The sequence below is a fragment of the Poecilia reticulata genome, chromosome 13 (genome assembly GCF_904066995.2).
Source record: "Poecilia reticulata chromosome 13, P_reticulata-male-v2, whole genome shotgun sequence".
Lineage (NCBI taxonomy): Eukaryota > Metazoa > Chordata > Actinopteri > Cyprinodontiformes > Poeciliidae > Poecilia > Poecilia reticulata.
In genome coordinates, this window is record NC_088842.1 from 31,885,163 (window position 1) to 31,908,105 (window position 22,943).

At 42.5% G+C, this 22,943-nt stretch overlaps 1 protein-coding gene, 2 long non-coding RNA genes and 2 other non-coding genes across 11 annotated transcripts; 3 read left to right on the forward strand and 2 right to left on the reverse strand.

Annotated features, from left to right (window-relative positions):
* Positions 1-57: 57 nt before the first annotated feature.
* LOC145554678 (uncharacterized) lies at positions 58-1,354 on the forward strand. Its single transcript, XR_014090664.1, has 3 exons — positions 58-415; positions 583-876; positions 948-1,354. It is a non-coding gene; the product is annotated as an uncharacterized LOC145554678 (long non-coding RNA).
* Positions 238-400, forward strand: LOC145554765 (U1 spliceosomal RNA). The gene has a single exon (XR_014090757.1). It is a non-coding gene; the product is annotated as a U1 spliceosomal RNA (small nuclear RNA).
* A 964-nt stretch (positions 1,355-2,318) lies between the features above and the next one.
* On the forward strand, positions 2,319-2,481 carry LOC145554769 (U1 spliceosomal RNA). The gene has a single exon (XR_014090760.1). It is a non-coding gene; the product is annotated as a U1 spliceosomal RNA (small nuclear RNA).
* A 996-nt stretch (positions 2,482-3,477) lies between these two features.
* LOC103475224 (heterogeneous nuclear ribonucleoprotein L) lies at positions 3,478-22,829 on the reverse strand. Of its 7 annotated transcripts, none has more exons than XM_017308296.2 (14): positions 22,685-22,829; positions 21,509-21,624; positions 17,314-17,551; positions 16,243-16,328; positions 15,873-15,969; positions 14,957-15,029; positions 11,526-11,558; positions 8,993-9,061; positions 8,283-8,530; positions 8,089-8,210; positions 7,807-8,008; positions 7,669-7,726; positions 4,896-5,042; positions 3,478-3,927 (listed from the first exon to the last, which is right to left on the reverse strand). In XM_017308296.2, the coding sequence occupies exons 1-14, from the start codon at positions 22,760-22,762 to the stop codon at positions 3,869-3,871; spliced, it is 1,626 nt and encodes a 541-aa protein (XP_017163785.1). In that variant the 5' UTR covers positions 22,763-22,829; the 3' UTR covers positions 3,478-3,868. The 7 variants fall into 7 exon arrangements, with proteins under 7 accessions (XP_017163785.1, XP_008424905.1, XP_008424902.1 ...); XM_008426683.2 differs by having other exon boundaries at positions 4,932-5,042; positions 8,993-9,064; XM_008426680.2 differs by having other exon boundaries at positions 8,993-9,064.
* On the reverse strand, positions 5,450-7,662 carry LOC145554679 (uncharacterized). The gene is made up of 2 exons (XR_014090665.1): positions 7,249-7,662; positions 5,450-7,212 (listed from the first exon to the last, which is right to left on the reverse strand). It is a non-coding gene; the product is annotated as an uncharacterized LOC145554679 (long non-coding RNA).
* Positions 22,830-22,943: the final 114 nt, after the last annotated feature.

Consider the following 22,943-nt stretch of genomic DNA (forward strand, 5'->3'; position numbering starts at 1 on the left):
TCAAATTAAGATTGATTTTCAATTTTTCTCTAGAAAATTTCTGAAATTGGGGTTTGAAAAGTATAAAATTTGCTAGAAAAAAACCTCTGATATTTCTGAGATTTTATTCTAGACAAATCCTGAGGATGAAAGTTGAAAGTTAAATCCTACAGTGACTGAGGGAATATTTTACTCTCCCACCGTGAGTCAGAACCGGATGTGTGACGTTGATAAGGGTCGGTCAGAGGAATGAACGGCATACTTACCTGGCAGGGGTGACTCCATGATCCTGTAGGTGGATCGCCCAGGGTGAGGATCAGCCATTGCACTGCGGCGATCTGACCTCTGTGAATTCTCCACATGGGAGAATCTCAACTGCACAATTTATGGTAGTGGGGGACTGCGTTCGCGCTCTCCCCTGGTCATCATGTTAAATGTAATTTATATCAAACTGCTTGTACTAACATTTCTGTAATATTTACTATTCAACAAAAGACTGAAAACTTTCTGCTCTTTGTCGGGTTTGGTGGGATGGTGTTCCACCCTCCCTCACTCTGTGCACCGGGAACCGTTGATTGCTGCGCGAATCGAACGCCTTCACAGTTGGGCGGGCCGCTGCAGGTTGCCTGCGTCTTTGTCTCCCACTGTTGCTACGGTCGGCGGCTATATGTCGGCTTGTGGGTTTGGTCGACTCGTCTGCGATCGTAAGTGCCAGTTTTGCTATCCGTGGCTGGGATCATGGTTGGTTTTTGGGTGCTACACCTGTCGTGCGTTTCTGCAGTGTTGCTCTGATGGCGTTGGCGGCTGCAGGTGGGGGTTGCTGTGGCGTGCGGCTTCCGTCTGGTCCTCACCTGCTGACCCGCTTCCTCCCGGGTTACGCTGTGTTTCCACCCCCGGGTAAGCTACCCGTTATTTAGGTTTTGATTTCTTTTAAATGGATCCACTGTTAATGGGTTTTTCTGTTTCAGGCAACTGATTGTTTGGAGCTGCAGCGCTTTGGACGCTCTGCTGTCTTGTCTTGTCTTGCTGTTGTTTTGGCCGCTCTCAACTAAACCCATTGCGGATTGGGCAGGCTGTGTGGGCGGGGCGTTACTCCTGTGGCCCCATCGAAGGGCATTTGGAAGCGGATGACAACGATTTGTTACATTGTTTTCTTTTAGTTTTGTTTTGTGATTGAAGTTACTAATTTGTTTTCTTTTTGGGTTGATTTACTAATTTCTTTTGCATGTTTTGTTTTATTTCCTTTGGAATAATTGATCTTGTCTGTCCTTTTTCCTTGTGTGTTCCTTTTGTTCCAGGGACCAAGTAGTGGGCCTGAAGCCTTGTTTTTAAAAATGTTTGAAAGAATTGTTAAATAAAATATTGTGCACTTAAATCTGTGTTCCGGTGCATCTCGTCACTTTTAAAAATATCTCCACCTGCTGGTCACACAGGCTTTTGTAAAGTGTCACTATAAATGTTACTTTAAACTTGCTTTATTCTGAAAAACAGCTAATTGGTAAAACCACTAAAGTTACATATTTTAAACATATTTCATTGTCATGTCAGTATAATCTGTAGGAGGCGTAACAGGGCCATCATACATTAAAGGAAAATTCTGCCAAAATCCTCAAATTTCGAGATTCGCCTCAGATTTTCTCATGCAATTTTATTTAAATTTCTTAGTTTTAAAATTCGAAAATTAAAAAAAAAAAATTCCCAGAAATAACAAATTTCAATGTTTTTTTTGTTTAGAAAATTTCTGAGATTAATCTTAAAATCTGAGTGGAAATTTATTACTCCTGTTTTTATTATTTTAATGTTTATTTGCTGTAATACGTCACTGAAAAAATGAGACATAATCAGAAATAATAGAGCAAGCCAATACTCAAAGTGCTTCCTGTAGAAACTGCAGAATCAGCCAATCAGAGCCAGGAGGCGGGGCGTATCACTGTCATTCACTCGTGTATTTGCTGCTAAATCTGCTAATAGAAAAACAACTTACAGTTACTGGGAAATAGTTTATCCACGGTCTTTCGTGGCTATGCTAACTAGCCTAGCATTCATGCAAGGCTATGCTAGCTGTAGCGTAGCAGAGAGCAAAGAGAGGAAATTAATCTCAAATGTTAAGATTGATATTTTCAATTTTTCTCTAGAAAATTTCTGAAATTGGGGTTTGAAAAGTATAAAATTTGCTAGAAAAAAACCTCTGATATTTCTGAGATTTTATTCTAGACAAATCCTGAGGATGAAAGTTGAAAGTTAAATCCTACAGTGACTGAGGGAATATTTTACTCTCCCACCGTGAGTCAGAACCGGATGTGTGACGTTGATAAGGGTCGGTCAGAGGAATGAACGGCATACTTACCTGGCAGGGGTGACTCCATGATCCTGTAGGTGGATCGCCCAGGGTGAGGATCAGCCATTGCACTGCGGCGATCTGACCTCTGTGAATTCTCCACATGGGAGAATCTCAACTGCACAATTTATGGTAGTGGGGGACTGCGTTCGCGCTCTCCCCTGGTCATCATGTTAAATAATGAATGTCTTTAAAATTTTTCTATTAGTCTTTTTCTAAACTGCTTTTTTCTCACGCTTTGAAACATGCGGATTTTCTGTGAATTTTTTTTAAGGCGGCTTTTTAGCAGCAGGCATCACGGAGAAATGTCTTCAAACTCATACCCCTCATCGTGGAAACACGAAGTTGTTAATATGATGCCGCTTTTCAGATATTTAAGTTTATCGATCTGGTAGTACGGGAGGGAAATGGAGCCGCTGCACGTAAAGTCGCTGTTAACGAATCCATGGTTCAGCGTTGGAGACGGAGTCCTCTACTTGCGAAAAACGGGAGAGCGGCATCAGTTATTCGTGGCAATGCTAACTAGCCTAGCATTCATGACAGGGAAGTGGGGGCTAATCTCATACTGAGATTGAAATTTCAGTTTTCTTTAGAAAAGTTTGAAAAGTACAAAAGAACTGCTAGAATAAAAAAGATTTAATATTTCAAATTATTGGAAATTTTGAAATATTTGTCAAAAACATGTCTTGAAATTTTGTTTTTCCAAGACAATTTAGAATTTTTATTTGTATATATTTTTTAAAAACCCATTAATCTCAGAAACTAGTTTCTGTTTGAGAATTTGAGGAAAAAAAATGTTTTAAAGTTTCTTCCTAGATTTTTTTTTTAACAGCACTGCCCGTAGGGGGATTAACAACGCTAAGACCCGCCTTCTAGCTGATTGGATTTTTGCATCTAGCACTGAAAGAAGTCAATTTGTCTTTCACAGATTTTCAGTCTAACTGCAACATGCTTCCACTTCAGACGTCTAAAATATGTTATGAAAGTTGAATACTGCAGCTTTAAACACCTCAAAGTGTTTTTATGTTCTTCACCATGAGACGGTAACATAAGTTCAGTGTGCCAGCGGTGACCTTTGTATATCTAAATTAAGTGTTTGAAACAGCAGGCAGAGGGCACTAGGACCCAGGGAATGAGAACCAGCAGAAACATGGCCGCCGGCCTGTTGAGCGTTTTCCTTTATTTTCTTAGAACAAAAATTTTTTTCCTCCAGCTGCATATCAGATCTGAACACACAGAACTAAACCGTCAACAATTAAAACAAAAAACACGATTGAATAATAATAAAAAGTTCAGAAAGCCGCTGCGTCTTCAGCCATTAGACCGTCGAAGCGACTCCCGCCTCCGGCGGCCATCTTGGAATACAAAAAGTCAAAGTGACAACCAGATGGTGAGGAAATAAACCGACACTCTGCAGCTCGTCTGCGCTGCAGAAGTTGGATTTAAAAGCTTGACTGTCGGTTTAAACTCCAGACTGATAAAGTTGTTCTGGTTGATGGAGTCCAGCCGGGTCCGGTTCCGTCCTCTGGATCCAGAAGGGCCGGTTCCGTCTCAGTTGGCGTGCGAGACGGTGGAGAAGCACAGCTTTAATGTGTAGGGGTACGGACCGCCTGCAACAGGAAGGGACAGGATGAGACGCAGCAGTGGCACCGGGCCGGGTCGGGTCCGGTCCGAAGGGCAGCAGGATGTGGATGAAGCTCAGAGTTGGTCCAAACCGGCTGAGAGCCAATTTCCAAATTCTATTAGAATTTATTCTGCTTCAGACGTACAATGGCCCGTTTGGGACATTATACATGAGAGGAGCACATTTCTGTCAAAACACTAACATTTTGAGATTTCAGAAATTTTCAAGGGAAAAGTTGGAAATTTCAATTTGAAAAAAATAGTAAATTTGTAAAAAAAAAAAAAAAAAAAAAAAAAAAAATTTTACACATTTATCTGAAATTTTACAGAAAAAGAAGATTTTCATGCTCAAAGAGGAAAAAACCTCAGTTAATCTCAGAAATATTTTGTAAAAAAATAGCTTGAAACTCAGAAATTGTTAAAACATTTGGAAATTTGAGTTTGAAGTACAAAATTTGCTGAAAAAAACTCAAATGTTCTAGAAAAAAAAAACCCAAACGCAATTTCTGTGATTAATCTCAAAATTTACCAGTCTTTTTATTTACAATGGCCGCACAATTATTTAACTTACAACATGGAAAAAATGTTATAAATTAAATTGTCAGTGGAACTTTTTCATCAATATTAAAATTTGATTAAAAACTTGAACATTTCTGAGTTTCAAAAGTCAAATATTAGACTTCAAAGTTTTTTTTTCCCTAGAAATTGTTTGAGATCATTCTAAAAATGTTCGAGTTTTAAAAAGAGAAATGTGCTACTAGGCCGTTTAATCGCGCTGTCACTTTAAATCCAAGCGAGCTACTGCTGGCCATGTTTAACTGGCTGCAAATAGACGAGTAATTACTCAGCCGTCCATCTTTGAAAAGCATTAGTGGGGCCTCCTGCCCAGCCGTCAGCCTAGCGGGACCAACAGTGAGCAGTGAGAGCAGGTAGTAGATGAGTGATCGAGACAAACCCTTTGATGACCCTTTGCTCGCCTGCCCCCCCACACCTGGGTTTTTCATCTGGAAGTGGTTCATCAGCGCCAGCGCCTCCATGGCGTCGTTGATGGACTCCCATTCAAGCAGGCCGGAGGCGCTGCGGTCGCTGGGAGCAGCGCCACCTGTTGGCAGGATCAGATCCAGAGCAGGAATGAATCAGTTCTGGTACCGATATCTGAGGGTCAGCACCGGCAGATACCAAAAACTCAGCCGAGTACTGGGTCATTTATAGGTAGAAACAAAGGTTACGTTGGTCAAAAACATCAAATCTCAGGAATTTTCTAGATTTTTTTTCCCCCACTAGCAAATTTTTGAAGTTTTAAACTCAGAAGTTTTGAAGTCGTCTAGAAAATTTCTGAGATTCTGAATTTCTTGGCAGAATTTTACTCAATTACTAAATCAGTGAATAATTGATCCAAACTGATGGAAAATGTCTCGTCATAAGTGAATCTTGACACGATGCACTGATCCACTTTTTTCACGTCCGATACCGATATCTGAGCTTTAGTATCGACTACATTGACTTAAAATGATTTTTTAATGCCGATTTAGATGTACTCAACTAGAGGTTTATGTGATAACTGCACCAGAACAGCACATTTAAAAACACCAAAAGTTTAATCAAACATGTAAAAACGACTTTAATTTGTTCAATCCGTGCAGTTAGAAGCAGAACAGCCAATAGAAAATGATAAAAACAGCAGCAAAACCAGGGTTTCCCCCAGAAAACCTGCTAAGCCTGGTGGTCGGGGCGCCGAGGCGGTCCACTTGTGTTTTTGTATTAAAAGATGTTAAGTAGACAATAAAAGTAAAAATATCACTGCGTTATTATATGTTATGGGAAAACATCGTCAGTGAACTGCTATATAAACCCACAACTAGTCTTAAAAATAACTAATAAAAAAATACAATTAAAATAAATATTAATTATGTCCACTTCTGTTGAATCCAAATTAAGTCAGCGGCTCCATCAGGCCCCCCAGAGCTTCAGGGGCCCCATAAATGCTAATATTTTAACACAGACATATAAATGTAGCATTTGTTTATTGAAATTATCATTGCTGCTAAATTTGACATAATGGTTTCAGCATATATAAATTAAAAGACTTTAAATTATTTAATGTAAGATTTTAAGGAGCTGGCAAGTTTACTCTGTAGAAGTTCAAAGAACAATATTCATAGTCAGATTGGTTTGTTACCATAGCTACAATCTGATGCTGCGAGTTTAATCTTTGAGTTTCAGCTCCGTTTGTTCACAAATACAAATTAGTAAACTGCAGTTATAATTTATTGCTTTTTAGGTTTGCCAGTTAAACTACTCCCCCTGTCCTATATTTCACTAAATCCAACACAGAAGCTGTTAGAAGTGCTGATGTTTTTAGCAACAAAAAGGGGCCCCTAAGTCACATTCTGCTCCAGGCCTCATACAGCCTTGGACCGGCCCTGCATGATGTGGTAATCTGCTGCACTGCGCAGAGATGAGCAACAAACGGGAGATTTAATTCAATGCTGCTAATGTGGCTTTAGTAGCTCTTTCATTTCGTGTCTGTCGAGTTTTTAACAAGAAGACAGAAACTATTTTGGTTGGTCGAGTTTATGGACGAGTTTTTCAGATGTCCGGTGGCCGCAGCGCATTAACTCTGTCTGACTAAGTGGACAAAACATTTGATACGGTTTGGTGCTTAATGTAACTGGAAAAATAATACTAGTAATAATAATAAAATATAAAATCAGCGTGATGGGTGACTGCGAGGAGAGCGAAAGCTCCTCCCCGGGTTAAACCTGCACGATGAGTGATTAGCGCTGGGTCGTTAACCGCTAACGCACCGGCTAACCGAGAACACAGACCTAAACGTTTCAGGGAAGACGGGGCCAAACGCTGGGCAGCGTGTTGAGATGCAAACGCTGCATAATGTTTTGTTCACAAATATACATCATTCTCACTGTTAGCTCAAAACACTACTGAAAGCGCGACTACAAGTTATTCCTGCGGTTCACGTAGAGCTGCGCTACCAGAGCTAACCAGAGCTAACGCAGTGGGTTTAAACTCTTACCTTAATCAATAACTCCTCATAACTAATCATAATTCCTCACAAGGGGTTGATGTAAATATCCATAGCGGTCAGCCTGTGTCCAGTTCGAGTGAAAGGAGGAGCGTGATCCGCGCTGAGGTTAACTTTAGACATCCAGCTGCTGCAGCGCGCGAGGCAACGCGCAGCGGTGTGATTGGCCCGGATTTAAATGCATAAACTATAAACGCATCTTCTATAAACATATCTTTTAAAAATAAATCTGCTCTGATAGTGAAACGCTCAGAGCAACAAACACTTGCAATCCGGCTTAAAAAAGAGGCGATTTTTTTTATTTTCCTGAAAAAACAAACAAGAAAAAGGACAAGAAAGGCTTAGCCTGGCGGTGGTGCTAGTAAAGCATGGCGGGCCGCCAGGCCTACAATACACTGAGGGAAACCCTGAAACCTTTCAAACGGTTCAGAAAGTGCAATCAGGAATTCTTAATTTAAAACAAATAAATCATGACGCCGTTCAGAGCCCAAACCATAGAACTAGACAGAATAGATCTGCCGACATGGATTGGGAATATTGATCAGAACTACAATTCTTTCAATGTTGGTGCCAATAAAAATATTATTGATGAAATTCTAGTTCAGTAACAAAATTATTTTGATTTTAACTTTCGAATTTAATTTCTACACTTAAAAAAAGAAAGAAGGAGTTTTAAAGTTCTTACTTTTTCCTGTGAACATTTTGACGTTAACTGGACTCTTTACTCCGAGTTCTTCACAAATCTGTAAAACATCAGGATGAAACATGAAGGTTTGTGTTTTTTAAGATGGCGTCCTGCCTGCCTGTGGCGGCGGCGGCAGACCTGAGCGAAGATCTCGGGCGTGACGTCGGGCTGCGCGTTGAAGAAGTGCAGCACGTTGCTCGGGTGCTGGATGCGGTTCTTGGCCGCCTGCTCCGGCGAGGAGAAGCGGTTGTTCCGGGAGCCGTGGAAGTCCTTGAAGCTGCTGGTGCCGTCCTCCAGCTCGTAGCACTGGCCGGGGACGATGGCCTGCTGCTTGGAGACGCTGCAGGGGGCGGAGCCACATGGTCAGGCCACGCCCCCTCAGCGCAGGAGGGGCGGGGACACAGGGCGGACTGAACTCACCACACGTTGAGCTTCTGGCCAAACAGGAAGTTGTTGTTGAGGTGAGTGATGGCCCGGTCCACAGCATAGCAGTCGCCCATCTCCACCATGGCGGCTCCCGGTTTACTCTTCATGAACTTCACCTGGCAGGAGAACAGAACCGGGTCAGAGAGCGGCTGGACCGGGTCAGAGAACTGCAGCGCTCCTTCACTGACCCGCTCCACGTTTCCATAGAGACAGAAGATGTTGAAGACTCGGTCTGCGTTCATCTTGGCCGTGTCGAGCCCGTAAGCCATGACGACTGGCGAGTCGGCGTGGGCGCCGTATTCGCCGGGCGGCGGTGGCGGAGGCCCGTAACCCGGCCCGTAGCTCCGGCTGCCGCGGCCCCTCATCGGGGGCCCCATCCGACGGCCCTCGTAGGGAGGGGACCCGTAGCTCTCCTCGTAGCCATGGTAACCGCCTCCTACAGGACGACAGGGACACGAGACAGAAAAAGGTGATGGACCAAACCGGAGGCGTAGAGTCGGTCCAACACAGAAGAACCGACTTAAACATTTACCAATTTTAAAAAAAGTACTGAATTACAAATTAATTTAACGCTGCAGCAGCAGCAGATTACTGAAATATAATGATGCGTCACAAGTTTGGCAAAAACAACTTCAATCTGTTCAGTCAGAGCAGTCAGGAGTCGGACAGCTGATGCAAAATAAATAACCGATTAATATCAGGTTAACCTTCGTATACAAACGTAAAAACAAATGGCAGGAAGTCCAGTTAGGAAGTTAAATATACTGTAAAATAAATGAGCACACGGCATAGAATTAGACTGCATAGATTATGGATTTTACCTGAGGTAGAATATTTTGCAACTACTGCTCTCTGGCTCTCTGATGCTAGATCAGGGGTCAGAGGTCAGCAGACTCACCGTACTCTGGAGGATGGTCCCCCAGCAGAGCCGGCTGCCTCTGGCGCTTGTTGGGATTCGCGTTGACGTCTTCTGAGGACAGGAAGTCAGGAGGAGGAAGAGACACAAACATGACTCCAGTTAATGAGACGGCAGGACGACCAGCAAACAATGAGCCGACGGGCCGAACGGCGCCCAAAGGAGCGCCGGGCTAAACGGAGCTCCGGGTCAGCAGACATGCTGCTCAAGGCTCATCGTCTAACCAGGACCCCCACAATCAGACTGCCTCAGTGATCAGGGTTGAGGGGAGAGGCATGAAATGCAACAACTGCAGGAAGAGCAGCATGTCTGACTTCAGGTTCTGACCGTCCAGAACCAAACAGACTGGGCCCTTTAAGACAACCCGAGTGGAGTAAGCAGAAACGCTGAAGGATGAGGTGGATGCAGATGATCGGAGGCCGCGTTCAGACCTGGCAGCAGCATGACCCGGGAGGACGACTGAAGCCTGAAGAAACCGCAACAAACTGCTGCGTTTAACGCAACTTTATTAGAACAAAACACAAACCCAGGGTTTCTGCCACGGCATCATCAGCCTGGCAGCCCGCCAGGCTTTACCCGACTCCCACACCAGGCGTAGTGTTGCTTGGTTTTTATTTAAATCTTTTATTTCACCAAAAGGTTTCTGCCAAGGGATGGACCTTACCACAGGGGCCGCGTTTCATTGGCTAATGCCCATTTTACGTCACAGCACAGCTACCACATGCGAGACCGTCTCACAACCCGAGCTACAGTAGTAAAAACACGCTAATATACGTTGTGGACTAGCAGACCGGCAGAATGTTTTTGCATCAGGACTTGAAAAAGAATGGTTCTCCGTCAGTTGGGTATCTGTACAGGCGATGTCAGATATCCTGATCGTGTTTGTGGAACTAAAATTCACAGATTTCCAAAATCTGAAACAGAAAGCCTTGCTTGGATCAAAGCTTGTGCACGACCACATTTGCAGCTCAACCGTCGTAGGATCAATAAGAACAAAGTGTCTGCTGATTGTCTGGTATTATTGATTTGCTTTCTTTGTGTTTAGTGAATGAAAAAAAAAAAAGTCAATAATAAACACATCCATTATGAAAACCTTTTAGCCAAGTACAGCATAATGGCAGTACCGATACAACTTCTACATCCTGAAGCCTGTCTGTTAGTCTTACGTTAGCTGTACAGATCAATATGCAATGTGTACCGTATCCGACATACATTAAAGATTTTATTTCACCTGAAAAGGCTTTTTACTAAACTGTAATCGTGTTAGCCTCGCTAATCGTGTTAGCCTATCAGGCCTAGGCACATACGAACATTTGCCAACAGAAATCACCCTCAAAACCATGAATGCCCGACTTACCCAGCCTCGCAAGAACAGCCATCAGTGATCTTGTCCACAGCTATATTTATGCTGAGGATCTGCTGTTTTCCTCATCGATCGGTAGCATTTAGCTGCAACGCGCACAACGTTGGAGGCATCGCGTGGCTCAAACATCTTGATGTCGTCCAAAAAAGATGACATGAACTTGTTGGTTCCCCTGTCCATTGTCGTGGCTGATATATTGTGAAAATCCGGCAGAAATGCTAAACTAATCAACTCAAATACTCTGTAGAGTCAGTCGAAATGAAAAATGCCATGTTTACATAGAAACTAAGCACCGCAAGGCTTTGTTTGTGAGACATGCAGTCAAGTGAGACTTTCGAGGGGCGTTTCTGGGCGGTAGGGTCCATTATAAGCTGGGATATGAAAGGTTTAGCCTCTCTGAGCTAACTAAGATAAGCTGATGGAATCAGCCAACTCACTCTTTGGTTGCCTAGCAACAACCTGATGAGTGACTCAACTGCTTAAAAATAAGCAAAATGGAGTAAAACCTGGATAACACAGGAAATGTCACACTATACGTTTGTTTGAAATATCTGAAATTCTGCCAAACAAAAAGACCAATCAATTATAGATGGACTGATACGAAATTTTCATATCGTGATAAGTTTTTCGGCCATATTGTCCAGCTCTGATTTTCACCCAAAATAAATGGAGCGATGTCCAACACGACTGAAACCTGGAGAAACCGCAACAAACTGCTGCGTTTAACGCAACTTTATAGGAAAAAACCCCCCCCAGAAATTCTGATGCGTATTGATGATTTTTACAGTGGCCCTTGACAAAATTCAGATGTTTACGTGTTCATTATGTAAAGCATAAAAAAAAAACCTTCAACGGATGTTTGGATAAAACCGAGGAGGTATGTAGCGCTGAATTATCCTTCCACTGAAGCACAACCAGTTGATAGATGTTTGATTTGAGGCCATGGAACATTTTTTGAACGTTAAACGTGGCGATTAAACTAAGCTAGCTTTGATCCAGGTAGCAACAGGAGTCCAGGGTGGATGTTAGTGCCAGGTCTGAACAGGAGCCCAACAGGTGAACAGGGGTGGGTGGGGGGGGGACCAAACACACAGTCACTCTGGGTCACAAATGGCTCAGTTAAAGTAAAGAGGTTTGTACGCTCACACACACCTGCACCGCTCCCATTGCCATCTGCATCACCATCTGTACAGGTGCGACAATCAGAGAGTCACAGTGGAAGCCATGTTATTCACCGTTACATGTTCACACAAGAGACAACAGCCCGAGTAAATGTCAGGGGGTAAATGAGGAAACCTGAACCCAGCTGTGCTAACTCAGTCAGTATGAATACTTTTGGCTCCTTTGAAAAAAAAGCCCAGGATGTAAATCGTGTGTTGTTGCGCTTTGGAAGGGTGGTGGTGGTGGTGGTGGGGGTCTCGCATTACTTACTGCATGTTTACCAACACGGAGAGGGGGGGGGGGGGCATTAGCTGCAGCAGATCCCTCACTCTCCATTCACTTCATTTCATCCAAACCCTCCTCTTCCTCCTGCTCCTCTTCATCATCATCTCCTGGTTTTACCAAAGGCAGCAGCAGCAGCAGCAGCGCTCACTGACGGCTGAGCCGGGACTCCATCTCTAGAGGAATAATCCTGCTTTAGCGTCCGCCACAGAGCACAGTTCAGAGTGGGGCTGTGGCTCCTCTTAGCCGCAAATTGCCAAACCTGCATTACATGGAAGGCATTAAAAAAAAAAAAAAACTAAACAAGGAATGAGCAGAAAAAGAAGAGAAGGAGCAGAGAGAATGGGCGGTGGTCAGTGGCTCCGGTGTGAGTGGTGTTGGTTGGAGGTGGGTGGGTTCTGTATCAGTATGCATCGTCTGTGGGTCGTCTTGACTCTCCGTTCAGTGAGGCGCTGTAGATGTGGCAGGATGGGGGGGGACCGAGTGTAGCTCAGAGCCCCAAACGCGTCTCCGTGGCTCAATGAGTCCTACTTCGTCGTGTTGGGTGGGTGGGTGTCTCCTCTGTCCCTCTGTGTGAGCGCGGCTGTGCTTTGACGATGCGTGTTCTCTGCAGATCAGACTACAGGTACTGATGCTGGTCCATGCCTCTGCTCTCGCTTTTTAAACCTCCTCAAGCCGGGTTTGGCTTTTTAAGAAACAAACGGCCTCCGTTTCCATTTGTCTGTTTGTTTTTTTTTTAAAACAAGAGGTGACCTCCAGAAATTTGCGGTCACGCGACAGCGGAAAAGACCAGAATCAGTCTTATGTCAGAAAAACTCGACTCCAGGCGTTTTGTATGAATCAGTCATTAAACCCCAGGAAGATTCCTCGTTAATGTCTGATTGATGTGATATCTTCCTTGCAAAACACAACCAATAATGATTATACGAGTTAAAAAAAATCCCATCTTGCAACAGAACATTAACCACATTTTCACTTTAATTGAAAAGTGAAAATGAAGCGTTTCCTACGACCCAAGTTTCCAAAGATGGGATTAAAATCTCCAGAGGAAACTGGATAAAGTAGAAAAGGCCACGATATTCAAAACAAAAAAACTGATCAATAATTATCGATACTGAGTGATGTAGATAGGTGTGCACCGATCTTTAAAAAGCCTGACCTGCCGATTCCGATTTTGGCCGATGCCAATATTTCAGTTTGAATTGTTGCTAAATGTTAGGTCTGTCACAATAACCAATAAATCAATTAATCACATGATAAATTACAATAATTCAAGAATTTTAATTTCCATGAGTAATCGTCTCCAACAATAACAGAATGATAAAAGTCTCCAGTTTGGCGTTTTGTTTTCAGAGACTAATTTTATTTCTTGTTTCGTTTATATATTTTGGATATTTAAAATGTTCAGTGTTAAACGTTCATTACGATTTAAAGTTTATTGTTAATATGTTCTTGCATTATTATCCCATTATATTACTTTTAAACATCATCGTTTATCGTCCAGCTGCATTAGTTATTGAGACAGACCTACATGTAGAGACAGACAGAATCCTGACCTGGTGGATCCGTAGGGGTTGGTTTCCAGACTTAAGATCGGTTTCACAGTAAAGTATCGACCGATCACCGAGCTCCAAAAATTCAGGAAATCGGGGCCGATTTATCGGTGCACCTCTCATAAAAAAATGCTGACATCGTGAAATGATTTCCAGCCCTTTAACCAAAACCACATGTCCACTTTACTGGTGACTGTTGTAGATGTCCGAGTTGTTCTGTTTGTGCTTCTGTGTGTTTAGAACCGTGAGAACAAATAATCGTCCACAGCAGCCTCAGTAAAACAGAAGACGTGGAGCAGCAGGAACACGGCTGGCAGCAGAAAGAAAAACAAAAAACACTCCTGATCAGGTTCGCATCATGGCGGCAGAAAAATGCAAACAATGGACGGAAAACGAGGGGAACGCCTGGCGAACAAAAGCCTGACTGTTCTTCTCTAAAAGGCAGCAAACACCCTGAGGACAACGTCCACTGAACCAGAAACCGTCCTCATCTCCCTGCGCCTGTCATTTCTGCTCACCTTAAAAAAAAAAAAACATCTAGGAAAAAACAGATTTTCAGATCTCTATTAGAAACATTAATTTCTCTACATGAGGCCTGAGAAGTAAAAACTTGCTGGTCTGACTCGTTTACACCGAAAGGAAGATGATCTGGTCAAAGCCAGGCAGAAACTTTCAGCCCCAAACCCACACGAAGCTTCACAAGATAAAAATTTAAAAATGGGGGGAAAAAAAACAACATTTTATCAAAATTATCAAAACCCCAGGCTCTGATATTATTATTTAACATTTACAGGAGTTAAAAAAAATGTTTTGTTTCAAAAATCAACTTCTGATCATAATAACCGAGTTTTTATTTGTTAAATTTAATAATTTGCTAAATACGATAAAACCTTAAATCACTAGAGAAATACTGCTATTGCTTTTTAGGCAATATGATGCTTATGTTTTAATGAAGCAATTTAATAATTTGCAATTTTGGGCATTTAATATGTAAAATAAGCTACTTTGGTTAAATGAATGTGTCAGTTTTCATAATTAGTAAAACATTCATTGGCTCTGGCTAAAACTTAAAACTGATTATTTCCATCAATTCTCATTTTAAATTAAGTTTTTAATCATATAAACTTGAAAAACATGAGGAATATTTACCATAAATGCTGAATCTAGTTTTGGGAACAAACGGACTCGTGTAGGAACATTTCTATTTCTTTCAGCTTCAGTATGAGAAACGTCAAAGGTGACTCCGATCCCCACACGGTGTTGTGCGTTTACTGGTTTTCTGGACGGACTGGAGCGATCCAGCTGGTTTATCGCAGCATCAGGTAACCTGCAGGCGCCTGTAGACGCCGGCGTGTCGCCAAGCTGGAACAATAACATGCCAGCAGCAGAACGGAGCAGAAAATCCCCTCCAGTCAAACAGCGTAGCTGCAGGGTGTCATCTTTCTGCTGCCAGCGTGTTCCTGCACATCCCAGCTCCCAGGCAGCGTTGACCGGACCGGACCGGACCCGCCCCATCACTAATCAGGAGGCAAAGTGAGCCGACTGACCGCAGGTCAGCGGCACCCTGGCGCCCGCTGCAGGTTTTACCTGGGCCGCCCAGGTTGGGGTTGGTGTAGTCCCAGGTGTCCTGGTCGTTCTTGAAGACGTTGAGGCGGGTCGGCTGGGGAAACAGAGCGACACAGAACGTCACCTTAACGCCAGAACAGGGCTTTTCAACATGGAGGTAGAAGAGAAAAATTTTAAACAAATACATTTTTAACATCCTTTTTGTTCTGTTATATTTTATTTAAAAAAAAAAAAGTTTAAATAATTGATGCAAATGTAACTTCTGACTGTCAGATTCATCCAGCTGCTGTAGCAGGAAAAAGCAAAACACCAAAAGAACTGCGAAATAAAATGAAACCTGATGTGATTAATGAAAAAATTAATTACATATTTTCTTAGAATCAAAAGACGGGATTGTGTTGATCACATTTCCCAGCCGTCTGAAATCAGAAGCTACGAGGTCAGCATTATGCTCATCGAATGTAATAATTATTTAATAGAAAACATCCTAGAAGTTGACGTTTCTTTGCAGCTTCTCCAGTATTGTCTCTCAGTGGGGGTCAAAGGTTAACGTCTACGGAGGGACTGTGACATGGAGACATTTGGGAACCGATTCTCTAATTAACTCATGATCTGATTGGCTGGAGTGTCTGAAAACCACCTTTAAGCTCCAAGTTAGGTCTGAACTAAAGCCCCAGAAAATAAAATAAAATAAGAAAAATAAATAAAAACATTTCAAAGGAAAGAATTTTTTAAAGTTAGAAATCTGAGAGAAAAATAAAAACTTGTAATTCCAAAGAGAGGAAAAATAGAGTTCTGAGGAAATGAAAGTAAAATGAAAAGCCGTTTTGTTGCAGCTGTTGGCACTGAGGATGGAGCAGCTTCTAGTGGGTCTGTGCAGATTTAACGGCCTAGTCAAAGCATCATTCAGGCCCAGCTGGACCGAGCCCCATCGTACCTTTGCGTATTCGATCTTCAGGGTGCAGCAGCCGGAGTAGATGTCGGCTCCGTTGAGCGACGCCTTGGCCCGCTGCGCGCTCTGCACCGAGTCGAACGTGGCGACAGTTAAGGAGGCGACGGCGCTTCAGCTCTCCTGACCCTGTTCACTTCACCCTCCATCTGACAAGTTTCTGCCTGACTGAATGACACTTTCAGTGACTGAACTGGCTCAGGATGTTCTTTCGGTTATCGTGACTCGATCTACATGCTCGCCTGTCACTCTGCTTTGTTGTCTCTCTTTTCCCCGTTGAGCTCTAGGTCTGGTTTTCCAGAGGGACCTGCTGCTGGCACAACAGTAAAAGCTCGTTTCTACCCAACAGGAAGGATATTCCACCATGGCCTGGACGCCGTTCTTCCGGAAGATGACGATTCTCTGGACGGGCCCACAGTTGTTGCAGATGGTGTAGAGGACGTCCTGCAGGGGAGACAAAACGCACAACAGAATCCCGCATAAATGGACCATCTGAAACTCTGATGCAACAAAAGCACAGATGGAGACCGTTTTCAGTTAATCTGATGGTTCCTAGGAATGCTGGCTTCCTGACATTTGCTCCAGACGGTTTTACCGTCTCACCATTTAGGCTCCGTCACATCCTGATAAACAAAAACTCAAAGGAGCCTTTTACAGATTAAACACTCAAGTTATTATTTCTAGATATAATTCACAACATGTCGCCTCATTCATCCTGACCGGTCCTCGTTAAACAGTTCAACTCATTACTGAATCACTTAGTTTTTATATCTAAGGAAACCCAGCAGATCGTATCGAGTCAATGACTTGCAGCATTTCTTCCTCCTGGTTGAGCGACAGCAGAGAGAAAAAACCGTCCTCCGACAGGAAGAAACCTCCAGTAGAGGCAGAAAGAAAAGAACTGCAAAAAGAAACGCAATTAAAATAAGTCTGAGTGATTAAATAACAAGCTGCTTCCCGTCTTCTTCAGCATCTCTGCCAGTAGTAACATCTGGCTGCTGATCATGTGACTCGTGTGTAAAAACTGTTTTTTCTGCAGTTTTGCCAAATGCAGTCGAAAAGACACTTCATCCCAGCGTAATATCTTAAAAAAATAAAATAAAAAATCAAACATGTTTTTTCAGTTTATTATGTTTTGTTTTTATTTTAAAGCCTAAAAAACAATTAAATGGTGCTTATTAAAAAAAGAAAAAAACTGATTCCCATTGGTAAACATTTAGCAAAACTACCTGCCATGATATTTGATCAAAATGTGATAAGTTAGACACTGTAATTATAAATCTGAGTCAAGTCCTACCACTATATTTCAGAACTTGAAGGTAATAAACGGTTTCCAAGGCGACTCCACTTGGTTTTTATTGCAACTCTTTTAGCTTCTTTTTATGCCATTTAGACTGAAAACCCAACCAGAAGCTAATGTGTCGGTTACCGTGGTGATGGGGTAGATGGGGTTCATGATGGTGAAGAGCAGAACGTTGTTGACGCTCCTGGAGTCGTCCGAGTCTCCCGGCCTGGAGATCTTCTTGCTGGTGGAGTAGTTGATGAAGGCCGGGTGCCCGGCGATGTAGACCTGGTTGTCGGCTGCGTACGTGACGGCGGTCGACGAGCCGTTCATGTCCTCGTACTCCACCAGAGCCTGCCGCTTGTTTGGCATCACGACCACATAGCTGGAACGTAAACACACGCCGCGTTCTGCTCTGATCTCTTCACACGCACCGCTTCATAACAAACCCTGGAGATTCATCTCTAAACGGTTCCAATCAACCAGTTTGGCATCATTGTTACACGCCTGGCTGTAATCACAACATCTTCACAGGACGCTGCAGCATCTGCTCTGATCGCACATCAGGACTTCTCTAAAGCTCAGTGCAGGAAACGATGACAGCCGAGGTTAATCTGATCTGGAATCAGCTCATCTGCATCAACACCAGAAGAGAACTGCATGTGCTGCTGGAACAATGATTACATCTGTTAGCAGCAGCCAGGCCTGTGGCAATAAGCAATAAATCAATTAAAAGATTGATAAATTAAAACAAGCTCAATAATTTACATTTGCATGATTTATCATCTCTACCAAAAACTGGGTGATAAAAGTTCTCAGTCTGGTGTTTTGGTCTCAACTAAACCTTATTTTAGAATAATCTTGTTTCCAGAGGCTTCATAATTCAGCCGTTTTCTTCATTTATTTTGGATATTTACAAAGAAATTGATTAATCGGGTAAAAATCAGCACATTCTGTTTTCATTTAACAACTCAAGAACAGTTTATAAACTATTCAGAGCCTAAAAGGGCAATTTTTTTTTTTTTTTTTTGGTGAATCTGAACCAAGTGAAGCTAAAACTGTCAGTTTGCAGCCAAAGGGTTGAACGTAAAATCTACACATTATTTGTAGTTTGGCTTTATTACTGCCATTTCAGAAAACAATACCTTTTTTCTTTTTTTTTTAAAGTCTGTAGTCCAGTTGACGACTGATTGAAAACCTGATTAAACTCCGACCAGGACCAGACCGGCGGCATCAGCCCATCAGCTGCAGTGACGTCATCGCCTCTCCAGGCAGGTAGTTTACCTGGTGATGCTCGTTTAACGTAATAAATCTTAAAGTTTTAAAGGCTCTTTAAGATGTTACAGTAACATCTGCCAGGTGAAACGTACTGCATGAACCAGCAGATGATCATGGCAGCGCGACCCTCCAGCTCCGTTTCACGACACCGATGTGAAGATTATAAGACTCTTCCAGGTCACCTGTAGCCCCGCCCCCTTTCTCCTCTAAGACTCTTCCAGGTCACCTGTAGCCCCGCCCCCTTTCTCCTCTAAGACTCTTCCAGGTCACCAGTAGCCCCGCCCCCTTTCTCCTCTAAGACTCTTCCAGGTCACCTGTAGCCCCGCCCCCTTTCTCCTCTAAGACTCTTCCAGGTCACCTGTAGCCCCGCCCCCTTTCTCCTCTGAGTAAACAGACCGCTGTGTTTACAAAGTTCATTCAAAGTTTGGCCAAGTTTTTCCCACCGACTCGGCACAGTTCACTTAGATGCAGTTAAAATATGTGAAAAAGGCGAAAAGCATCTGGAATTAGTAAGATGATGAATCAGATGTTTAAACTGAATGAAGCACAAAACTTCAGGTTTTTTGTTCCACAAAACTAAACTTTGGGGTAATTTGAGCTTCTTGCGCCGTCAGAAAACAGACCGTCAATCGAGTTTGCTGGACGATTAATTGTCCCGCTAATTATTGGTATAACAATAATATTGTTTTGAGATCATTTTGAAGTAAAACATTAATAATAATGCAAGTTCCCCCCCTTATAAACAAAATTTTGGAAAAAAAAAAAAGAAAAAAAAAAAAGAGTGTGCCTAAGACAAGAAGCAATAACTTAACCCTCCTGTTATGTTGCGGGTCAAATTGACCCGTTTCAAAGTTTAAAAATATTTTTAAAATAGCTGCAAGTATTTTTATTGCATGAAACTTTTTCTATTTGTCTTAATAGGTGAACTCTACATATAAATTGAAAATGTATTCATTTTACACATTTGCAACCCCCCCTGCGTCTACTTGTTACATCGATACTGTTCGGGTCAATTTGACCCGGCAGTCAAGTTAAAGTGCAAAAAAAGATTAAAAATGTCCAATTCTGTTTGTTTCCTTACAGCTACAGTTTGTTTCCTTTCACCACACACACACACACACGCAGACACACACAATCCCACTTTCTCCCTACTCTCTTTACTTCACAATGAACTGCGAGAAAGCAGGTGTTCATACAACTTTTGACGGGAACGTGGGTAAACTCCACTCACACTGAGTGGGTAAACTCCACCCACACCGAGTGGGTAAACTCCACCCACACCGAGTGGGTAAACTCCACCCACACCGAGTGGGTAAACTCCACCCACACCGAGTGGGTAAACTCCACCCACACCGAGTGGGTAAACTCCACCCACACCGAGTGGGTAAACTCCACCCACACCGAGTGGGTAAACTCCACCCACACCGAGTGGGTAAACTCCACCCACACTGAGTGGGTAAACTCCACCCACACTGAGTGACACTCAGTAGAAGTGGAGGAAAACATAAATACTCTCTGCATGACTCATTTATCTTGATTTTAATTGGTGGGTCAATTTGACCCGGAACAGTTTGTGTGTCTCAAGTTCAATTATAAAGAGCGTCACACTTTGAAAAAAAAAAATTAAATGTAATATAAAAAAAATTACCAAAGGAAATTATTGTTTTTTTGTGTCTAGGTTTTTTTGTAATTGAGTCAAGTTGTCGTCATTAATCCTTAATTTCTGAGAAATAAAAAACATAATTGCACAAATTTTGATTGAGATGGTTAGTATTAGAGTTAATAATCAGATAAAAAAAATGTTTTGGAGGAATTTTTTGGTTCCTGACACTATTGCATGATAAAACTCTCCCTGGGTCAAATTGACCCACGAACATTATTGCTGTACCAAAACAGGAGGGTTAATTACTTCTCATGATAAATTAAAACAAACTCAATAATTTGCAAGATTTATTGTTTGTTTTTTCTCTTTCTACCAAAAACTGGATGATGAAAGTTCTCAGTCTGGCGTTTTGGTCTGAACCAGACATTTTTTCAAGGATAATTCTGTTTACAGAGACTCCAGAATTTATTTTATTTGTCGTTTTATTTATTTTGGATATTTAAAGTGTATTCCAGTGCCAGTGTTAAACATTAATTAGAACTTAAAGTTTATTGATCTTTGAAAATATGTTCTTGCATTATTAACGTTATATTAAATCAAAATGGTCTCAAATCATTTATAGCAAATAACTTCTGGGAGAATTTATAGTCCAGAAAAAAAATTTGTTATTGTAAAAAAAAAAAAAAAACTCTGATCTGGAAGATATTTAAAATATCTAAAATGAGATAGATATAGAAATAAAAGCCCCCCCACACAAACAAAACTAAATCAAATGGATTTGGAAATCTCAACAAAATTGTCCTTAAAAAAACAACAATGAAAATCAAGTTCATTTCAGTTGATTAATTGATTAATCGTTTATTACGACAGGCTTTGTTTACGTTCAAATTTTGCGTCTGGGATTTTATGATTAAGAATTACGACTATAAAAGTAGAATAAAATGCGACATGGCAGCTCAAACTGCAGATGCTTTGAAAACTATCAGATTCTGCTTCACAAATCGTTTTATTTTCTTCTTTTGATTAAAGATCTTAATCGGGTTATTCAGACTGCAGTGGAAGAAGTCAGATACGGGTCTTTGGAAGTAGCCTTAGATCCTGGTGATGTCCAAACAGGGAGAAATGTTTGGCATTCTCCCAGCATGCATCCTGATTGGCTAGCTGCAGCAGAGACACACCTACTGAGTCAACCATATGCCATGAGGTCAAACAAACCAGACAGAGGCCGCCTGTCTGCCTGCAGAATCTGTCAACATCAAAGTGATCGAAAGGCAGGAAATAAACTGCCCGACAAGCTGCTGAGTCACAGCCTGGATCTCGTTTTCCAGCTTTTCTGTTCTAGATACGGCGGTGCGGTCACCGTGTTGTGACTGAACCATCAGCACAACTTTCTGATACGTTAGGAGGTGAAACATGACGCGTCACATGCAGCTGAAACAGTCCAGACTTCATCTTCTGTACCTGATGGCTCCGAACTCCTGCAGCGCCTCTACGAGGTCGGCCTCCGTGACCCCGTCCATCAGCCCCCGGACGTGAACCACCACCGAAGGCAGGGTCTTGTGTGGGTCTTCGTATCCCTGCGGGAAGGAAAAGCAGCAACTCACACAACCGGTTTGGTTTACTGGTCCGACTTGTTGCCCAAGGGAGGATAACGGAGTGCAACATTGTGGACAACCCTGAGAAGCTTAAGACATTCATATTTTGGTTCGCTTTCTAAGATATTTCTTTTAATCTCTCATTTATTCAAACTAAGTATTTTTGTCTACAGTAATTGTGTGTGTGTTTTTTTTCTTCTTAGGCCTTCGTTGATATTTGAGATCTCTTACAAATAAAACCTATTCTGTTCATGAAACTGCTTTACAACAGAACCGCTGCAACACAGACTGCTACAGGAGATTATTCCTGCCTATAGCCACTAGCATCTACAAAACAACTAAAGGACCTTAAATAATCAGATGCATTTCATGTATCTTTAGGATTACTATTCGTTTTATTCAACTAACTTATTAAAAAGTTGCACAAAAGACAATTGGGTTTTGAGCCACTTGCTGCTCCGGAGACGGAGGTTGCAGACCCCCAGTCTAGCGGAACCGAGCTGCTCGGGTTCAGTTTCAGTGGCCGCTGGAGGAACGGGAACCAACTGCCGCCGTTTCAGTTCATTTGTATGCAGTATTTATGCAGACTGCGTCTCCATTTTCAGTTTTATCCGAGTTACAGTTGTGGAAACTGCTGCATTAAACAGCGTTAGGCCCAATTAGCCGAACAGAACCATGCTAACGTCCTCCGGCACTGGAACAAAGCCGGGCTCTGATGAGGCCCGGTGAAGGAAACCGCCCTCCCTGGGTCCCGCTCAAAGCGAACCACACGAACACGCATTGAAATAAACACATTCACTATGCTGTATTTTATAACCCACCATTTTGAAAACGCAAAGCTAAGCTAGCCCCTTTTAAAACGGGGAGTTCGGAGAATCAACGGTTTCCCGTCGCGGTGCTCCACCGACATGAAACCGCGTCGTGACCGCTTTCAAACGAGCACCGAGCACATGAATGAATTAAAAGTGCACCGGAAAAAAGCCTTCCAACAGTTTGGTCCGAATATTCTGGAAGTAAAAAAGAAATGTCGCAGCGGACTCACTGTGGCCATTCCGTCGGTTTTCTGTCGTTTTGTTGCCCTGCCGTCTTCGCTGTAGTAACGGCTCGCTGCAGTAGCCATGTTGTCCCGGTTAAAAAGAATGCTAGACTGAAATGGACGGAAAATTCATGAAAAACGAGGCATGCGTCGCCACGCCCATTACAGTGACGTAACGAAACGTGATAGGCTCAAATGGCTGTCGATTTTAATTTAAACCAATAGGAGAAGAGATGGCGTAGCTTTTAATTGGTTGGCCCCAAAG